Here is a 20170-nt window from a genome sequence, read left to right as displayed (position 1 = left end):
ATTCATGCGGGTGCTTATTATTATTAATGTTTGAAGAGTGTCGATAAAACAAACATTCTCACGAGTCTCTCCAATACACATTCGACACGAGTGATTTACCTAGCAAGAAATTGACCTTAAGATGCTCTAGATTAACGACAAGTACAGCTAATTTAATAAGGAACACATCGATTGCGCGACAAAACATAATTATCCCATAAGCTGACATAAAAAAGTGATTAATGTACTAGGCTCGCTGGCGGCCAGCTTTCAAACACTTAGAAAGACCATTGAACCGTGAGAGTTGACATCGAAGAACACTTGCACTGCATCCCAAGCATGGATGATTTGCCACAAGAAATATACTTGTCCCCCGGCATTAAGCGAACGCACCCCATGAGCACAATATTCCCATTGAGAATGTTTAGTCAGAAATCCAGTGCGATGTCCGGCACGGGCTCACTCTCTCTCTCTCTCTCTCTCTCTCTCTCTCTCTCTCTCTCTCTCTCTCCCGCCTACCGACCAGCCCCTTTCAAACAAGAACGCACGACTTTACTCGGCAACCTGCCTATCCCTTGCCATTGAAATTCATGCGAGCAGCATTCGGCCCTCGGCCGCTTATCCGAGCTTTTCCGTAAGCCACGGCTAAATGACTTCGCACTAAGCTAACTTTAGCTCGAATACCACCCTCCTTCCCGCCCCTCCAGCAGTCCTCGTCGACCCCCGTGCCCCCCCCCCCCACACACACACCAAACACGGTCCGCCACCCCGGCCAACACACTTTTCTCTACATCTCTGTACCCCTTGCCGTAATCTCTGCACGGAGAGCATTGGTTTACATCAGATTACCGAGCATATGTAGCAGCGACCTAGAGCTCCGAGCGAGAAATTTCTGTTTCATCTGACCCAAGGATAGGATAATTCACTCGGCCGACCTTTCTGCGATTCTTGCAAAATTCATATTCCTCAAGTTCAATTGATTGCCAACGCTTCCATTAATAATGCCACTGGGCGCATAAACGTACATCAGGTACATTGATATATTGTTTTCAAGAGCATCGAGTTTATTGTGATATCACAGCCTCGGCATTTGTCTAGGTAATCCTAATCTTCTCTTTTCATCGACGATTATCGTATTTGGCTTTTTTTTTCTAAATAGACAGCCGACATTCTCGTTTCTTTTGCAACATTTTAACGACTTCGATTTATATTACAATCCGCACGTCAGGCATTATTGTTTGTACAAATTATGTATCGCTGCTGCTTTCATGCAATAACAACGGAATGCAAAGATAGATTTCGATAATCAACAAATAGTTATTGACTTGCCATGGTAAGGTAATTGTTATTAATTCATCGATTACGCAATTACTATTGTGTATTCATACATATACGTAGTTATTATATACGTACAAGTAGTGAATTATACTAATAAGTAGTTGTACGAATGGGAAAACATATTTATTTAAAGTAATTAATAAGTTTGAGATTAGTTTATTAATAGAATAGAGGTATATAAGAAATTTATTTATGAGGACTTTACCGTCAATGAAATTTTTCATTAAACGTTAATAACGATTGAAAATAGACATATATATATCAATATATTTTAGCTCCGATGTACATTATTAATGAATAGGTATTAAAAAGTTGAGATTAATGCAATTAATTTGATAAATGAAAATGGCCAAAACGGTATAAATGACTTGAAAGATAATTTTAACGCAAAGACGATAAGCTAATCGTTATTATTTTACTATTTGGTAAATTTCGGCTTACGCAAATTCACTTATGAAAGTATTACTTTTCCTGCGGTATTAATAATATTATGTAAAACTCTACGTATTAAAAGATATTTTTAAATAATAAATAAGATTATCGGTAAGGTTTTTCAGTGACTATTTCTAGGCTTACCGAGGCCATTGCGACATGAACAAGAGCGAATCCTTTGCTCTAATGACCTACTTTGTCTCGGGCATTAGATGACAATTTTTTTTTTTTAATTTTAATATTCCGTAAATTAAAGTAATTAAAAGCCACGATTACAATTTTCACTTAAAAAAATGGCAATTTTATGAGAAATTGAAATGAAAAATTTGGCCGTCGTAGCTGATTTTTCATATCCGAAATAAGTGTGAAAGCTTTTAGTTGGACCAATAATTCAATTAATAAGCAATCGTTTTCACTGATTTTCAAAAAGTAGTTTTTCAAATAAAAAATAAAAAAAAAAAAAAAAAAAGAAAGAAAACGCATTCGATCTTTCGAATTTCTTATAAACTTTAGTAGTAATGATAAATGTACTTAAAGAGCTTTAAAGTTTTAAATATCATACCTTTTTTATTTTACATCTCGTTAAACCAGCAATATTTATAAATGTGGGAAAAATTTATAAACCCGTGCAACATTTCAAATATTTTAAAGGCAATGTAATAAGATTTTTGCACTTCATTAAGTCTTTAGACCTAATAAATAACACTGCGACAAAACCACCTTAAAACATAAATAATTTAAGTTCATTATCAATTGTGTGCGTAAAAGAATTTTCACTATTCGCTACCCATTTTTAATTATCCCTTAATTTTCTCTCCTTTCTAATCTATGTACTAGATATTTTTTATTTTTCGTAAACTTCAAATCACCTATACCTATGAGAATAATATAGTCTCGCACCTATTATTTTGTAAAATACATTATAACCCTTTAATATTAATGGCGATATATATATATATATATATATATATATATATCACGTAAATGCTCTTCAAATGCGTATTTCGTAATTAGTTTTAAATTAAATGATAACATTAAGACGGAAGAGAACAAAATTAAATTCACTGTTTTACAAATCAGTAAGTTGAAAAACTGTAAATCCAGGTAGTACCAGAGCCTTTCCACATTGATTCAGAGAGTGGCATTTATCGGAGTAGAAAACATTTTTCATGATAAAATACCTGTGTCATACTACGTACGCGTACCCACACACTCACGCGTTTTATAGTACAAAATCACGTTTATCCACGTGTCTCATCTCTTTTTGCTCCGTGGTAGCGGCTAAGGGAGATCAAGGGGTTTTTATCATCCAGCGTCGCGCGTCTGTGCATTACCCACACGTACTCGCATACGACGGGCAATGAAGGCTTACGAAAGATTTAAATTTGCCCTTGCCTAACAATTTTCCGCGTTGGCACCCTCGCTATACTCTTCGCAAAACATCGGCCCCGACGTACGTATACGCACGTGTGCAATGATATGTGTGCACACAGGGCTAGAGCCAATATCAGGTCTACCAATCTCTGAAAGCTCGCCAGGAAATTCGGTATAATTTTACCGTAAAGTAAATCAAGATTGTTTCACTTTGTTCAATTTTTCTTTTCTATTTTATTCGAAATTTCTGGCATTATCATTACTTAAGCGCATGCGACGCTTTATTCGTCGACGTGCCTTCTCATTTGATAAACATAAGAAATATGTGGTCTGCCATTCCAGTCGATTATGAACTTTTGTTTTCTTTTAATCAAGGATACAACGCATAAGAAACAAATGACATGTATATGACAGTATAGACATATGAAAATTCAATATTATTAATTAAAATTAATAAACATAATTAAATGGTCGTGAGGTACGTCTACCATAATAATATTAAAAAATTTTTAAAACATATAATATTATTATCGTTTCGAAATGGAATTTCATTTTTTTCAATAGGCCTGGAAAATCTTTATTAAAAATGTCATTAATTTATTATGAGGATGTTAAATAAACAAATATGAAATAATCGATCAAAATTTGTATAATAAATCATTAAAATCTATAAAAAAAAAAAAAAAATCACCGATCATTGTGATAATTGTAAATTCATTTATAAATTCGATTAATAATGTTTTAATAGTTAATTATGTTATTTTGACTATTATTGTCATCCTAATTTCGATGTTCTGCACTAGCTCATAGGTCTATATTCTCAAATAAAACGTTAAAAAAAATGAAATACTAAACATTATCGAATTTTATTTATCAACGTAAATTTCAAAATTTCATAAAAAAAAACTATTAATCATAGAATAAATGTTTTATGCATTGCATTTTAAAATGGATATCAATGATTAATATTAATGATTTTTCATGAAAATGCTGTAAAGTATATAAATTCAGATCAAAATATATTGATTCTGGGTACATTTCTCAATGTACTAACATTTTTTATATCCTCCTTTCATCAAGTATTTGAACTTTTCCTATTTCCATTCGAACGCAATAAGTCAAATTTATTTTTTTTCGTTATATAAAATGACAAACTGTACAACAGCGACAAACACAAGTATTATTATTTCATTTGCGTCCCTCGGCCTTCGCGTGGCCATAACCGATTGAATTCTTCTCGCATATAGATCTCTTGCATCCATATAAAAAAATTATCATCCGACGTAGATTCGTACATACATCGCGTGTAAGCCGATTATGGCCCTTTTTCGTCTTTTTTTCACTTTTCATGTCTCGCGACGTCAGTTGATCTGCTTCTCTCTATACATTTTCCATTCAATTTTAAGAAGAGGACAACACATTCGTGCGATCAAGAACAAAAACATACCACTATGCCTTATGCCAGCTCTACTAACATCCTTGGGTATTCCGTAGAAAATATAGTCAGCGATTTCCGCCGAATGTAGTATCTTTTCATTCGAGACTGAAGTCGAGCTCCCCGCATACGAATCATTATTCTTCGGATTTAGAATATGGTAATTCACCACGTTTCACGATAGATCAGTTCCCGTAATGTACATTTTGTTATCAAATAGTTTCATATCATTGAAGTTAATGATACATCACGAAAGTCTTCATTTAATTTATTAAATAAAGCATCCCCATAACATTCTAAGAAATAAATTGATATTATTTATATGATAAGTATGAATAAAATTTATATTTTTGTAATACACTAATCCCATAGTGGTGATGTATATAATACTATAAGTAATATTAATACTTTAACTAATTAACATAATACATACTACTTTAATGTTCAAAATACTTCAAGTTCACTAAACAGGGATACTGAATATCTAAAAATTTCGAATATTCAAGTACATACATTATAATAAATTTCGATTCTGTATTTACAATATTGTATTTATAATACACGTGGAAATAAGAAATTTGTTGTTAAATTTATAAGACAAAAATTGCCACTGTCGTACGTCAAACAACATTTCGTGCATTTGAAATGAAAATTTGACATAATAATGACTAAATATGAAATAGGAAGAATCAAAGCTATTAAATTTATGAGTTAAAGTAATATCCAAACCTATATCTCTATCTATAATATTTAAATTGAAACAAATTTTCTAATAAAAATTTTGATAGCTTTGTTATTATAAGTACAGAATGTTTCTATAATATTATTAAATAACTTTTTGATATTGTAAATTGCATGCCTCGTACGTAATAATTTAATTGCTTTCTACAAATAATTACACAAATGTCATTATGTCTATCATTTTCTATAATCTATAATGCTTATTTTCTATCGAACATTGTATGTCCGAAATATGAAGACCATATCGTATTGTTGACAAATGTAAAGAAGAATGACTAATCATAATATCTGTCCATAGATGGAGAAGCCGATGGCTTCCTACATTTTTCAATATTATGCCATAATGATATAGTCTAACCCTTAAAGAAGCTGTAATATCATTATAAATGTTTTTTATTCTTGGAGAATCATGAAAAATTATATCACACTATCAATGATAATATTTCGCTACTTTGTTATGGACGATTCGTCGTAACGTATTTTTATATTTCAAATTTTAATCTTTATATTTGAAATGCGCCATATATCATTAATGTAAGAAATGGTAATATTAATGAAGACTGACACTTTATTATTAACGTATTGGAAAATTAATGAGACTTTTCAATTGAAAACGTCGCAAAATTGTGAAATTGTATTAATAAAAATATTGTATACGTGTCTGAAAAATAAAAATATTATCCTTAAATTTTCATTCAACTTTCATATTACTTCAAATTCAGAAAATATAATAAATAATGTAAATTTTGAAAAAGAATTTCTCTGTTCTTAAAACTTATTATTGTATAGATTTCTTATACTTACATAATAAAATTTGTGATTTTACCAGATTATCAATTAATAATAGAGAAAAATTTTTTATTGTAATTAAAAGTGCAAAAAAATTTATGTAAAATATTTTAAATTCATTATTTATCTCGTGACAATTATTGAATTACTTGTTTACTGCTGTTTTGTATGCTGTGTAATTGTTAAAATATCGATATCAAATATTATTGAAAAGTCTATGTCAATCCACGTCTTCAACATGTATTCTCACGATTCTTTCGTGAATTCTGACAATTCGCCTTGTACTACTTTAATAACTGATAACTATTGACTTTAAACTTTAATAGAAAAATTTTTTTCTAAATAAACAAGGATGCTTGTAACATCGATCCTACTATATATGAGAAGTCGGCAATATAATATCTCCTGCTAGTTGCATTCTCTCCCTCCCTCTCTCTCTCTCTCTCTCTCTCTCTCTCTCTCTCTCTCTTTGTATCTATAAGTGTCTTTGTCTCTAAATTTGCGTCTCTCTCGGAAGTTCATCCGTTAGCAAACAAAAGCAAGAAATCCCCTTTGAGCAAGGACGATCCGATCTTAGTCCTCCCTCCTCGTTCAGCCAGTCTTCTGCAACCCTCATTTTCTAATCCTCCCTCAGTCACCCCCACCACCATCACTTGCTCATGACCTCCCGGGAATATAAATTTCATAATCTTATCAAGTTCAGAGAGATAAAACTCTGGTAATAAGAGATAAGGAAAACGAAAGAGGGACTAAGTATAATGCGGTTATAGAGAAATGAAAGTTGCTGTTGTAAGCATATACTCACGCACAGCAGGCGAGAGATTTGTGAATTTTAAGAGTGTCTTGAACGCAATAAGCGATCATCCATAAAACCAATGTGATCTCTCTTTTACCTAATGAAAAAATAATAAAGTTTCTCAAAGCTGATAAAAATCGTCTGAGTCTCCACATTTTATACAACAAATAATTATCTGCTACATAAGGGTAAAGTATAATCGATTGATTTCACTATTTTTAATTGCTCGTGTTTTTCATTTGACATCCGAAAATTTACTTTCATGAATGAGAATAATAATAAAAGCATTTATTAACTGATTAATATTGCCTAAATTAATGAATAATGCCCGGACTAGCTTTGATATTTGTTTTCCATCACTAAATAAACATTACAACTTTATTCGAGTAAGATTTTAAATTTTCTTAAAATTCTATTAAGATGACGAATAATGATCAAACATGTAGCATTATTACGTTAAAATTTTCCTTCGTCAATTTCATTTTGTAATTTTACAATAAGATACGACCATTAACTTTTTCAATTAATATTTTCCAATGCTCTACGAGGCCTTGAAAAATTAGGCATAAATCCTTCTAGATTAGGGGCCTCGTTTGTTTATTAATGGGCTTTACGATTGCCATTCATAAAAATTCATTGGCACTAAACACCTTTTTTCCGAGCTGCAGTTATGGTGATACAGTAATTGTCAAAAAGTATCGAGAAAGATATAAAATTCATCATTGCAAAATATGGCACTTGCCGCTGAGTTTAATAATTCGATTATCGCTCGTTCGAGCTAATTTCGATTACGGAATTGCAGACTCGCGGCCACGAGACGCTAAAGCCGAAGGGAGAAAAACACGCGAGTCGGGTTATTGACCCGGGCATCTAGCGATCACACCTAAGCCCCTGCGGATGATCAAAATGCAGCGTCTGACACAGCCGACTCCGCTTGGGAGCTATTGAGAGTCGATGAGTATTTAACGGCTCATTAACATTATCAACATCTTGGTGAGTAGATTTTATCCTCCTTTGTTTGCAAACTAACTCATTTTATTCATCGTCTATTCTAGTCTCTCATTCATTATAATTTTCAATTATCCCGTCATCTCTTAATAGTGTTAAGTAATTATAGGTTCCATTAAAATTTTGAGCTCTACGATTTCTCTTCTTTTTAAAATTACAATGGAAATGAAAATGAATTTTTCATCAAAACTCTAATTTAAATTTATATGTATATTATCAATATTAAGCTCATTTAAATTTAATATCATTTATCACTTTAAAGAGCTCCCAAAACAAAATATCAATCGTTATTTTAGAAATCCATTTAATGCTATAAAATTGCATTTAACGATTAATACAGTCGATAGATGCGTTGTATCTCAGTTGTATAAGATGTATACTTCCATGTCTCAAGTTAACAACAGATGTAATAACGATAAATACAAGTGCATCAAATGGAAAATAAAAGTAGTTTACAATTGAGTTGGTTACAATGGAATAGAAAAAAACAACTTTATATATTTATATTCTCAAATTCGAACGTATTTGTCAATTCAATAGCCATTAAAAACTTTTTAATTAATTTACTATTACAGAAAAAGATTGATAGAAATGAAGACAAATTTTATTCTGTAAATTTCAATAAATAAATAATTATTGTTAAATCATTTCCACACTAGACTACTACAAAATGTAAATATTTAAACGACTACTTTAGCATATCTATATGTTTCCTTATAAAAACTACCATCGTTATCTCTTGCATTAAAAATAGTTTGATCTTGTTTAAAGCTTTTGCTTTCTGTTATCTAGCATATATTGAAAAATAATATGATAAAAAATGTTTTTTTTTCAATTTTTTTCTTTCAAAAACTCACAATAACGTTACGAGAGAAAAGAGATAATACCGTTGAATATAAAAATTATATTTACAAGATAAATATGATTGTACGTTAAAACTTCTTACTAATAAAAAGCAACGAAGGCATATACTATTTTACAAAAATTATCATCATTTATAAAACATAGATATTGATAGCTAACAAGGTAGACCATACAATTAACGTATAAATGAAAGTTTAAAATTTCTTAGTTTTAAATAAAAAGTGTGAAATAATTTAGTATAGAATATAATAATACAGTATACTCTAGTTGAATAACCAATAATAGTTATAACGATAAAATAAATTATAAAAAAAAAAAAAAAAAAAAAAAAAAAAATTGGAAACAAATAAAACGAATCAAAAGTATTTAAGAAAAAGGTTAAAAAGAAACATGTCAGTTAACAAGAAATTAACTCTAATGATACTATTAATTAATGTTTTTTTAATTCTATAGAATTTCATTATTAATACTATACGAAGAAAAGAAATTGCAATGCTATCTAAAGATTGAGCAAAATTTTAATATTTCAACTATTCAAATGTACGAATATCTAAATCTATTCATCTACCAAAAAAAAGATACCTTAACATTTATAAGGAATACGATAGCAAAAATATATATTCTAGATGATATATATATATATATATAAGGCAACCTAATAATACGAAAAAAGATATTGCTTTTATAAATAATTTTCTTAAAGCAATATACGATTTTTTGACAAAAGAATGGCGTTTCGTGTAAATTTGCTCACATCTATTTAAATAAAATTAAAATTAAATTGGAATACAATGTTTTTATGTTCGATGTGTTGTTTCATTTTTTATTTCATCAATTTGTCAGTATTATTTTAATCAATACAAGTGATGGAAATCTTTTGTACTTTGTAATTGAATGTATTCCAATTTTAAGAATAGATTAAAAAAGTAATATTTCACTTTCAATAAAAATTTGTATTTAATTGAATTTGAATAAAAGTAATTAAAAATTAGTACCAAATTTTCAGATATGTATTAACTTATTGTAAATACCCATTCATCATCGTCACGACAATAATAATAACAAATATAACGCAGTATATGTAGATGTAAAATTTCAAATTTATAAAAAATCGTAACAGAACATGATGTTACTTATGCTCTCATATTAACGGATATTTATTAACAATAAAATTTTCCTTACAAGTATCCGACACACTGCTGACAGCGAAAAATTTAATGTTTTGGGTAGGAGAGAGTCGACGTTAAACCGCGATTAACATTTATGCGATCGCCTGCTTTCCACTAGTGCTCAAAGGATCAGCAAGCAAATTACGCGCGACAAGCGTCCTTTATAATGATGAAACAGGAAACATTTCGACCGACCGATGGCCGATAATAATCGACGTGTCAGCCGCTTAGTGACATTTGAGGTTCAATCCCTAGCGAATAAAACTCACATCTTTAATGGTCTAAATACACCAGATAGCAGCCCATTGCAACAGTTATATGCAAGATTACAGAGTGGGAAGAAAAAATTATTATAAATCGGTAGAGGAGAAAATTAATTAAAATATTATTCGGATAATTGTTTAATTCGTGGAAATAATTGGAGAAAATATATTAATTTCCTTGTTAAATTTAAATGTACAAAAATATAAAGTTTCGAGTTAGCAATGAAAATATTAAATAAATAGAATAAATCGAATATTCAATAGGCTGATGTACAATGTAGTATCGTACAGTTTTTACAAAATACAAATCGATTTCGTTGAGACTTGATTATATATATATATATATATATATATCTAAGCCACTAGAATAATAAAATGTCTTCATATTCAATTCTGACGTCTCTTTTAAGAATTCTATTGTAAGAATTATTATAGATATTCAGTTTTTCGTATTTTTATAACTATAATTGTATAATTACTGCTTTGTACTATTATTGCATTGACTTTTGAAACTAATGTAGCACGAAATATCTCGTTTTTGAAATGTAATTATGCAGCTCAAAATTGCCAAATGAAATAAAAATATATATTTGTTAAATTATAAAATGCACCGTCACAGTTGTCAATTTTTCAGTCAACGTCCTTCCGATGGAGCGGCATTTCTATTTCTATATTTGTTCTTATTATAAAAATAACGGAATTTCAAGACTCGATGTCTACGAGACTTAAATTTTAAATTTGAGTCTTGAATTGGCTTGAATTGGCATATCTATGCGTGGCAGATAACTTGTAGGATCGAAGTCGACATCATAATATAGAAAAATTAATAGACTTTCAATTGCGATAAGGGATATGCTTTATTTTGCATTCGCGCTTCGAAAATTTTTTGTCAACGCTGCAAGAATGTGAATGGGCTGAGTTTGTTGAATGGTCTGACTGAGTTGAATGTACTTCTTGAGTCATTTAATCCGGTTGCAGCGATGCTAAAGTATTATTGGCTAGCGGGGTTGGCTCAGTCGACTTGTAAAGTTTACTTAAAGAAGACTCGTTTCACCATACGACCAGCTATCGTTATATTTATAGAAATTTTTGGTGTATGAATGTAGATCTAACAATATGCTTTGATAAATGATGTTTAAGGATTAATAATAGGGTAAGGACGGCTTCATAACAACAATAATCTTCTATAATCCTATATTTTATTTTACTCCAGAACACTGAATTTGCATGCATTTATTGACCACTAATACGTAATGACTGTTTCTCTTCAAAAAGAAATTAATTATTCAACAATAAAGCAATAATAATAAATCAAAGAAAGTAAATACTGCATAGTATAGTAGCAGTAGCTGGATAATAATTTATAATTATACTATAGGATTTTATTTGAAATTTCCGCTGCATTAACTTTCTCAAATGTAAAATACAAAATTTTTTTTCCAAATATAAAATTAAGTAATACATGTTTTAACTAATTGATTGATTTCAATTCATGTTTTTAAATTATGTGTCTGAAAAAAAAATTATAATACTAATTTGATTATTTCAAATGTAAGTGTTAATTAAAAAAAAAAAAAGAAAACTTTTATATTGCAAGTAGATGAATTCATTAAAAATATCTTATTAATCTATATTCTATATTTTATGTCTTTATTGATTTAATATTAAATTATTTTTATCGTAAGACCAGTTTAATTTTATTAATAAAAATTCATAGGAATTCAATAAATAAAATGCTCTAACCATACAGAAAGTTGATAACAATCATAATTTTTTATTCATGCTTACATTGTCAATTAGATGTATAAATCGAATATGAACAAACATATTTCGAATGCGAGATTCTACGAAAATCGACTTATGATCGAAATACAATAACTGTTTTTTTTTTTTTTTTTTTTTTCGCCAACTTACTGCAAACTGTAAAACTGAATGTTTTACTTCAATAACATTATTTTCCATGATACAATGATTTATAATGAAACGAAAGTACTGAATAATTGCTCTAATACGTGCTAGAAATGTGCGCCTAAATAAAGTAGAAAGTATAACGAGAAGAGACACGAGCTTCTACACATCCGTAAAATATTTAATAAAATGTGGGATAATTGTAACGAGTCGCTCGGTTAACGGCGACTACTTAACGGCTTAACAACTTAACGGCCACTAAAATAAATATTGTATTACAAAGAACTCACCGTTCGTGTTTGAAGATTTTGCACTCGACAATGCAGATAAACTTGAGCGCCAAGCTGCACTGTTATATTACTGTCAGGATCTTCGAAGAAGGGTCTCGGCTCAGGAGTCGCTCCAGTTTCAGTGGCAAAACTCTCCTCTTCGTAAACCTGAAAGTATCGAGGAAAAGACCACCGTAAAGAGACATTAAGCAATACTGAAAATTTATTTTTTATATTACGAGGAAATAGGAACTTGGCCCGCTTTCAGCTACTGAGCTGCACCATCTAAGGTGCATATGCACACGCCATTCTTTCATATACCTACAACGTCAAGAATTTTTAACTTTCGTTTAAAGTGCAAAAAATCTAATCTGACCGTTGCTTGCTGCTTTTTACGAAACTCATCGTGATGGAGATACAATGTGAATAAAGTATTTTATTTTTTGTTATTTATTTGGAAAATACATGTTGCACTTTAATAAATTTCCATCATCAACGTATCACGCACGAGTAATATATTTTTCAAATATATATTCGAGAAAAACAATCGCAACTTCTAATTTTTGGATTAAAATAAATAACTAAACATTTTACAATCGGATATTGTGTTAAAACATTTATCAATCCTGTTACGTTACGATGATATTAAAAATCGACATAATATTGTTAAAAATTTTCTTCGATATGATTTTCTAAAATTTTAACAATGTATGTTGAATGGTAAATTGAGTTTATAATAAATAAAATTAAAACATAATATAGGCAAGTATAAAAGATAATTATTTAATTTATTTACACGCGAGATAATATACGAAATATTTTGGAAAACATATGAAAATATTACAAAATATGTAGAAAATTATTGCTTTTCTTGCATTTACAATTCTTTGCTGAGAATCTTAATAATAATTTATATCTTATTATCTGTAATTCATAATAATAAAAAATTAATAAACAAACAAACAAAAACTGAAAATACATAAATATTATACAAGCGACTCAGTGTATTAAAAAAAAAAAAAAGAAAAAGAAAACATAAAATAATATTATAAACAATTGTTCAAAATTAGTTAAGCAATAAAAATCAAATGAATTAAATAATAAATAAAAAAAAAATAAAAAAAGCAATACTTTGCTAACGCCTTCCATATATTTAAATCACCTCTCGATTAATTATAAATGTCATTTGAAAATTACCAATGTGATTTATCTCAGAGGCATGAGAAGGGCAATTATGACGAAACTTATTATATTATTCGTAACTTATCGACGATTATAAAAGTGACGAAACATTCGATCCAATGGAATATCAAAACTTTTCACCACTTAACTTCATTATACAATGGACGCGGCTCTCCATAAGCTTAGAAAATAAATTGCTCGTTTAAATCACTCACCTCGGTGAAAGGAGAGCTCAACTCATGCCAAAAGGACTTGGGCAGATTTTCAAGCCCTGGAAATGGCTTGCCACCTGCAATGTAAGCAAAATTTTCTGTAATGGGCTCTTTTGCATGAATGTCACCTGCCTGTCAATCAAACTAAGCTTACATATTCTCGTTGATATTTACACATGTCAGAATGATATTACTCCCATTTAAATGAGAAACAAAAATTTGCATATATTTTATTATTATGAAGATTTATAAGCTTTATTTAGTATTTTAACAAAATCTTGTATTTATCGGATAATATAAGTTGTCGGGAGAACAATGATTCTTACAATAATTCATATCAAAGGTGAGGTTAGAATCAAGTTCGCGCCACCATATCTGCCAATAATATTAATCAATTATCGATTTACTTGGAACATTATTGTTTTGTGTATGGAAATTCTTGATGGTAGGACACGTGTATGAAAACGCAGATTTTCAAGCAGACACGCAACTTGCAATATTTTGATAACGTAAATGATTATTATACTTCTATATATTCTATTATAAGAATATTTAATAAAATAACTAATGAAATTGTAATAACGATTTCTATGTTTTCACTGCAAAATACAAAAAGGTCAATTTATAAAATTAATAATTGATATTTTGTTTATACTGTCGAATTATTATAATTCAAGAGCGAGTATTACTCTTCGTCACGCTAAAATTATTATGAAATATTTCAATAATTATTAAATAATTAGTAAATATAATACATGTATATTATAATATCCTAATATTTTTTTATGTCTTCTTGTCTTATCTTGAATTTCTTGAATTATCTTATTGAACACAATATTATCAACTTTTAATTATTAATGTAATTATTCAAGAAATTGTTTTATTACATTATGCAAATTGTTAATTTTTTTATTGTATTCTTGTTTTCTATTATTCAATTTTTGTTATTAAATTGTTCTTAAATAATTCAACATGATAATTAAATCATCCGTGCGAATGCATCGTTATAGAATTATTACAATTGGTAGCTTTTATAAAAGATGCAAACAATTTTATTAATTTACCGTGTAATTAATTAATAGTTAAAAATTATTACTTAAGAATATAAAATTATAATATTTTTCTACACAACTCCCTATCAATTGAACTTTCCTTATCATCCATATAAATCATATTAAACTTTCAAGAAGAAAAATCAATAATGAATTATAATTATTGTATTATATTCTTATTGAATCACAAATAAAAATTCTTACTTTTTAAAACTTTCGAAAATTCGTAACGCAAAATGAATATAAATTTAAATTAGTTGATTTATACTATAAATTCAATCTATATTTATTAATAGTATAATTTAATAATCATAAAATGTTATCCTTCGTGTGACCATATCAGTACTATATATATATATATATATATATATATATATATATATATATATATATATAGATAAATGTAATCTGATATTTTCCATAATATTTAAGGAAAATCAATATCAGTTTATTCGATTTGTTTAAACCACATTATGCATCATATGTCGCCTAATACAATATGAATCTCTAGAATTACTCCTAACATTTTAAGTACCAGCGATAGAAAATATTATCTCAAAAAATACATACCGAATAACATATATTTTTCATGATCCGATTTGTCGATTCATTACTCTACACTTTTACAACAATGCGTCGTCGAATTCAGTAGCGAGCCAAGTCTCAATCGGATTAAACATTCTCCGAAACCTCTCTTGAGTGTTGACATACATAACTTCCTAAATCTTTTCTCTCCAATCTGGAAATTCACTGCTACTAAACACTTTTACGAAGCATAACATTGAAAGACGTTTTTAATCCGGAAAAGCAAACTTAGCAGAAATCATTTCTCCCACTCTCTCTCTCTCTCTCTCTCTCTCTCTCTCTTTCTCTCTTTCGTCTCTTTTTCACCTACTCACTTTCTCTCACTATTCCTTCCCCTCTCCCCGTCGCGCACTCACCCGCGCTCTCGCTCTATCTCTCTCTCTTTCACTCTCTCTTTCACTCTCTACCTCTTACTGTCCTTATCAGTGAACAGCACACTCGGCCAAACTAATGTGCTGTTTCTGCAGGTTACCGAGTTACGTGACGTAGCATGTGCTTTAGTATTAGTTCGATAAGATGATACTTTAAGCGACAAAATGTCATAGACTTCAAGGCTTTGTATTTGGCTTTTTAAATATATTTTAGCCGTCTCTATGCTGTAGAAACCTTCTAATAAAATATATGACCTTGACTGTTACTTTACAAATTGAATAAATTCGTATTAATATTATTCTTTTATTAATTATTCTGAATAGTTTTCAATTTTATTACATTCGTATTTTATTTATCAAAATATAAAGTCGTGAAGTTAAGTCTAAATAATATATTTTATATCAATACAAAATCAATTCTATTATTAACAAGAATTAACGTTATCATTTTTATAATAAATTATTTAAAATACATTATACATATTTCTTAAATTTTAGCTGAATATTTATTTGTTCTTTGTTTATCTTGATAATACAATCTTTGATTGAATGCAAACCATAGCAATAATATTTCGTTGGAGTATATCATCGCGAAACAAATATTACGTATCGTTATTATTCCCTATAAATACGAATAATACATTAAATATTCACATATTTTATTAACAAAAAATTTTTCCTTATTTCTATGAAATTCTATATATTTATATATATCAAATTATAAATTAAAAATAAATTATATCTACATATACTAATACTATATGCAATATTTGTATTTTTCATCATCTTAACTAAAAAATGAAAGGTTAATAAATGTTTTTGAAAATTTTTGTAAAATATACTGCATATGCATTTTAGCATTTAATTTTTGTAATATTAAATAATAAAAATATATTCTTTTATCTAGGATTAGTATAAAAATTTTTATATAATTCTTCGATAAAAAATGTAGTTTAGAAAATTAATTTCAATATCAAAGAATTCACAATACTCGTTCTTTTAAATATTATTTGTTTTACTATTTTTCAAATTATAAATAATGCTGTAATTCAGTCATTTAGTTAAATTTATTTTTTATACCTAATTAAACATACTTAAGTTCTTTAGATAATAAACAATTTATTAATGTTATTATAATTTGTTCAAAATACTTTGTTAAAATAATGTCTGTCATGAATTTTCTTTTCTGCCTTTTCTATCTAATAACGATATTGAATATTTCATTTTCACCCGAAGATTGTCTATTTTAATAATATAATTTTACGCCATTAAAATTAAAATTAAATTTTCATTTACATAATTAATTTTAAAATCATTTAAATAATTTCTATTACTAATATGAATATATTTTACTACTATTACGCACTAATAATTATATAACTAGTTTTTAAACAAATTTTTATAAATATATTTTAAAAATATTGCAATACTCAACAAGTATTAAAATATACTCATAAAAATTAAAAACTTAACTATAAATTAAATGATTTATGAAACTCAAATTTCACGGGGATCTTTCAATTTCAATTTGTTTGCTATACTAAGCCGTATTATAAACATTGGACACGTGTATGTATTACGTCTATATATATATATATATATATATATATAATAATTCACTTAAACTAAAATTCATGTAATGATACACATGAGCATTACAGGAAACTTCTTGCAATTGTATGAATAAAAATCAAGATATTGAAATGAATGTATAATAGTTGAACTAGTAACAATTCATCATGCTTCGCTGCGTTTTCCACGTGAAATATCGCAGGCAGTTTCACAGTTGGTTAACGTGCAAGATTTTAACGAAATTTTTGAGTAAAAAGAACTGAAACGAAAATAACAACGATTTCAAAATTTCGTAACGACTAGTTTTGATATAGATCTTCTATGTAACCATTGGGACAAGTTTGAAGAAATCCGTTACTCGTGGAGCAACGTTTGAGTAATTTTGAAATAGGTCATACATTTTCAAATATTATAAGAAAATCTTTAAATTCCGTTAGCTCTTGCAATTTAACAGAGCAATGAAATATAATTCTATTTACTTTACTCAAAGAATTTACAATCAAAATCTACACATCAGCTGGTCAATCTCATCGATTTTTAATATAATGAAGAAAAAAAAATCACCTATCTCCTTTAAATGAAATTTTAATATCATTTTACTAGTTTCTTACTAAGTGATTCAAATCTATTAATCTGTACATATAAATCACAATGTTAATAATTTAATAAAATCCTTTGTACACTCATGATAATTGAATAATTATTATTATAATAATATTCATGAATATATTATCTATAATATAATTAAAATTAAATTGCAGTTATTCCGATAATCTTTGAATTTTGATAATTTAATTAATTTTTATTGATTTTATTACAAATTATTTTATTTGAATATGATTTGTAAATTATGACCACTTATGTTAATTATATTGATACGTTGTAATCATTTACGTAACAATGTATTATATTTTATTCGTTCGTTATTCATATTTCGATTAGTTCCAAACTTATAAAATAGTTTCTTTGAATTTGATCATTTTCACTATTGTTAAATTATTTATATATTTAATTATACACTTAAATTAATTTACGTCTGTATATTTAAATGTAACAATAAAAAGAATTGCCATACGCCTTAGTGATTTAAATTATTATAATTTAATTACTATTTTCTGAAATGACTTAAGATAAAGACTTAATATATCTTTGTATTTATTATAAATAGTGCAATTAATTTAACGGTTTGTTAATAACTAAGAAAAAATTAGTTCTGACATTTTTACATACCTTATTTAGTATAACAAGAGTTGAATAATATTAATTTCAATTTCAATATCTCTTTTTTCTTAACACAATAATAATTATTCGTACACAATTTAATTGATTAATAAAATAATTATATTTATTTTACAATATATTTTCCCGAAAGTTTTCTATAATTCTTTTATAGTTTTTGTACTTATGTATCTATTTATTTTTATTTATTTATTTTATTATTAATCTTAAATTTATCAATAAATACAAATTATGGAATGCTAAGACTTGTATATTCCTATTTCTAATGTTATTATTTATTATGGAATCTTAACAGATTATAAATGTAAATTTTATTTCATACTTCTCTTAGAAAATTATCGTTGCAAAGTTTGTTTATAAGATCGATAAATCTTATCGTTCTTAGTTGTCTTTTAAAACTTATCTTAGCTTTCGTAAATATTAAAAAAAAATTAATTATTAAATTCAATAATAAATATAAATAATTTCTACAATTGTAATGGTTATTGCAATAAAAATATTATACTGACCTGAAGAGATTATGGCTTTCGATATTCCAATAAAATGTAATAATAGAACGGCCATAATGGCCGTATATGTTTTCAACATCATATCCAATTTTCAACTCATGTCCATTCATCAAATCGTTCACCTTTTCTTATAATTTTACTCTGAAAAAATATTGTAATATTAATGAAAATGTATATATTCAAACAATTTTTATTTAAAAAAATGTTCAACACGGTAGGAAGTAGAAGAAGAAGGAAGTAACAATTATTATTTGTCCTTTATATTAAGATAATATTATTAACTATATAGTAATGATATTAAAGTCAGTTAAAAATAAAGTAACAGATTATGTTAAGATACGAATGTTTTTCATTCTGTTATTAATTTGCTTATTCTTAATTATACTTTGTAATTTATTGTATTTAAATGTATTTAAAATGAGAGAGAGAGAGAGAGAGAGAGAGAGAGAGAGAGAGAGAGAGAGAGAGTAGTTATATTCTAATTATACGAGTTTGAAAATTTATATGAAATAATAGTAATAGTTTTAGGGATGTAAATTGTCAATAAAATGACTTTATTCTTTCTATAAAAATATGAAATTTATATATATATATATATAATGGCATGTATTTTAATCGAATATTGATTTGGCAAATTTAATTACAATTATCTGCATTTTTAGACTTATAAATAATATAATAAATAATGAAATAATAAAATTTTATTAAATACAGAATTTATGTTTGGCAATGGATAAACGACGAGAGACGAGGCAAATACAACCCAATGAAAATTCAGCTAAAGAAACATTGCTGCCACATCATTGGATCAAAATCGCTTTGAAGTACAGTAGGATTGAGCCTGAATTTATTGAAGCATTTGACAAGGTGCCATGGAGTTCACCTAATTATTCAAAGCAAGTTAAAGCTGCTATATGCTCGACTATGTGGGACAAATCCATAACATTCACATAAATGCAAAATGTTCAACATAGATTCTACCCCCACGGTTGTCTAGCTTTTGTTAGCGATCGCGCGTTGTTGAAACTGTTTGGGCAAGTGAAATCCAGTGTTCGTTTAACAACGGTTCGGTAATTCAGTCCA

At 27.9% G+C, this 20170-nt stretch overlaps 1 protein-coding gene across 1 annotated transcript in view; it reads right to left on the bottom strand.

Annotated features, from left to right (window-relative positions):
• The window catches only part of LOC105367548 (defective proboscis extension response 14), a 205719-nt gene extending 186495 nt beyond the window's left edge, over positions 1-19224 (bottom strand). Inside the window, exons 1-3 of the mRNA XM_011506302.1 lie at positions 19088-19224; positions 13763-13836; positions 12387-12533 (exon numbers count right to left, since the gene is read on the bottom strand). Of these exons, the coding sequence (XP_011504604.1) occupies positions 12387-12533; positions 13763-13836; positions 19088-19169 (303 nt within the window). The 5' untranslated portion in view covers positions 19170-19224. The remainder of the gene's footprint in view (positions 1-12386; positions 12534-13762; positions 13837-19087) is intronic.
• Positions 19225-20170: the final 946 nt, after the last annotated feature.

The sequence above is a fragment of the Ceratosolen solmsi genome, unplaced genomic scaffold (genome assembly GCF_000503995.2).
Source record: "Ceratosolen solmsi marchali unplaced genomic scaffold, CerSol_1.0 scaffold7, whole genome shotgun sequence".
In the NCBI taxonomy this organism is placed as follows: Eukaryota; Metazoa; Arthropoda; class Insecta; order Hymenoptera; family Agaonidae; genus Ceratosolen; species Ceratosolen solmsi.
Note: the sequence above shows the minus strand (reverse complement) of the source record. Positions and strands in the feature narration are given on the sequence as shown.